Genomic DNA, 2,511 nt, shown 5'->3' with positions numbered 1-2,511 from the left:
ATTATCCCCAGTTTGCAGATGAAGACACCAATGCTCGACGAAATGAAAGCAGGGCTTCCCCAGTGTTAACACGCACATAAACCTTGTTAGAATTCTGATTCCGATCCAGTGGGTCTGGAGTGGACCTGAGAGTCTGCATTTCTTGCCATTTCCAGGAGACATTCATAGCCCTGGGTCACATTCTGTATGGCAAGTAGCTACAGGACTTAAGAAGCCAGCAGTACCAGATCCCACCCACCTTTCTGTTTTATCTCTTTGTTTTCATTTCACTGCTTAAGGGCTTCTGTGCAGGGGGAGAAAATCTCAAACCACTACTCCAGAGCTCTGAAACTCCTTTCAGCCGTGCCTTATTTTTCTTAATAGCATCATATCCTTGGAACGTATCTTCCAGTGAGGCTTTTCTACATCACAGATTTGATTTTTGGAAGGTTTTTACACCCTGACTTTCAAATGGTGACTCGTCGTCCCCTCTCATCGGCCACTGGATTTTGTCCGTCTGCAGGAGGGTGACCGATGTTTTAGGCCATGCCCGAGTCGGCTTTGGAAGCTGAAGAATTATCAATTGAGCACATGTTTATAAACCCTCTAGGGTAAAGAAAGGGGTTTGGGTAGAAGAATGTGGGAAGAAAGTCTAAAAGTTACATTGGATGTGGCTTTGGAAGGCTCTGATGAAAAGCAACAGGGTGTATATTTATTATGCGGAAATAGTGACTGAGAATTAAGAAACAGTGTGGTCAAAACAGGGTTTTAAGAAGTTTAGTCGTTTACATTCATTACTGATCAGAGTGCTTGATCATTAAATTTCATATTTAAAGCATTAATATCCCAAATAATTATTAACGATGCTATGGGTTATTTTCAAATAATCAGTTAGTATTGAAAGGGTCACTAGAACAAAGCTGTCTAAAACTGATGGTTGCCCAATGGAGGGGGGTTGGGGGGCTGGGTGAAAAAGGGGGAAAAGGATTAAGAAGTACAAATTAGTAGTTACAAAATAGTCACGGGGATGTAAAGTACAGCATAGGGAATACAGTCAATAATATTGTAACAATTAGGTGTCAGGTGGGCACTAGACTTACCAAGGGAATCACTTTACAAGTTGTGTAAATGTGTAACCACTGTGCTGTACACCTGAAACTCATCTAATATTGAAGGTCAACTGTCATTGAAAAAAAAAAACCTTTTTAATGTTTAATAATAAAAAAATAGAAGAGCCATGATCACAAACCATCTAGCCGCCAATGAAGGGACAATGTTAATGACACAAAACACTGACCATTCGGTTTGAAGTAAAAAAAAGATGAAATAAAGCATTGCTCTCTCTGAAGAATTTTTAAATATCCACTAACAGCTGATCAGGGCATCTTTTCGAACAGAACCAGGAGATCCTAATGAAAATGTAAAGATTTCGTACTGCGCTCCAACTCAACTTTCCCAGAGCCGTCTTTGCAAACGGAAGGAAGGGGGCGGGGAGGGAAGGCAGAACGAAGCCTTGTGCCAAGCTCTTTACACGGAATACCTCACGCAATCCCCTTGTCACCGGGGTCGGATAGGTCTCCTCCAGACGAAGAACTTGAGAAAGGTCGAACAACTCACCCGACACCACAGCAAGCGGTAAGACCAGTTCAAGCCAGCTTTCCACATTTTCCTTTGCTCTGTGTCCTGAGACGCTCTCCAGGTTCCTACACTGATGAAAGCTGAGTCTCTCGCATAAAACTGTGTAGAAGCCATCCTTCTAGGGTTCTCCATATCAAAGGCCCTGTGGGATGACGATAGGTGACATGACTGACGGACAGCGAGACACAAAAGGCTGTTCCATGGAGACATGCAAATACCACAAAGTCCAGAAACGGTGTTAAAATTGAGCGGGGCAGTGCACTGGACACTGCATTTTGTTTTCTCTAAAGTGAGAACTCCCGGTCGTGCAAAGCTCCCAACTCATGTGGTGATAGAGAGACCCCTAGGGCATTTAGCACTGGGCGAACTGGAAGAATCACCCTCTCCCCGAAAGCCCTCCACAGTACGGGACAGACGGTGCTCTAGTCCCAGCACGAACGGGGCTATTGTGCTTAAAACACATGTAGCTCACTGGTGAAAATCTAGAACAAACCGCCCGGAAGTCGGACTCTCTTGGTGGGTATTAATCCGTGCCTCTCGAATGTCCCTAATTCAGAGTTGACCTCCACTTTAGATTTCCATCCTTCCCTGAGTTACCTACAACCCTCATGCAGCTAATCTAATTTTCGTCTCTCTCTTTGTTTTTTTTCCTTGCAGGTTTGGCCGTAAGCCCTGCCTCTTGGTGACAATCCTCATAAACGCTACATCTGGAGTTCTCATGGCCGTCTCCCCAACCTACACGTGGATGTTGATCTTTCGCTTGATCCAAGGACTGGTCAGCAAGGCAGGCTGGTTAATAGGCTACACCCTGAGTAAGAATGCTTGTGATTACAGCTGGGAGAACAAAGGGTCATCGCTGCCAAAGTACAGTCAGGTGGGGGGTCGCTGTGAGGA

At 44.7% G+C, this 2,511-nt stretch overlaps 1 protein-coding gene across 1 annotated transcript in view; it reads left to right on the top strand.

The window, feature by feature from the left end:
• The window catches only part of SLC22A2 (solute carrier family 22 member 2), a 32,749-nt gene that overhangs the window by 8,214 nt on the left and 22,024 nt on the right, over positions 1-2,511 (top strand). The window contains exon 3 of the mRNA XM_011380366.1: positions 2,275-2,429. Coding sequence (XP_011378668.1) covers positions 2,275-2,429 — 155 coding nt within the window. The remainder of the gene's footprint in view (positions 1-2,274; positions 2,430-2,511) is intronic.

The sequence above is a fragment of the Pteropus vampyrus genome, unplaced genomic scaffold (genome assembly GCF_000151845.1).
Source record: "Pteropus vampyrus isolate Shadow unplaced genomic scaffold, Pvam_2.0 Scaffold392, whole genome shotgun sequence".
Lineage (NCBI taxonomy): Eukaryota > Metazoa > Chordata > Mammalia > Chiroptera > Pteropodidae > Pteropus > Pteropus vampyrus.
Note: the sequence above shows the minus strand (reverse complement) of the source record. Positions and strands in the feature narration are given on the sequence as shown.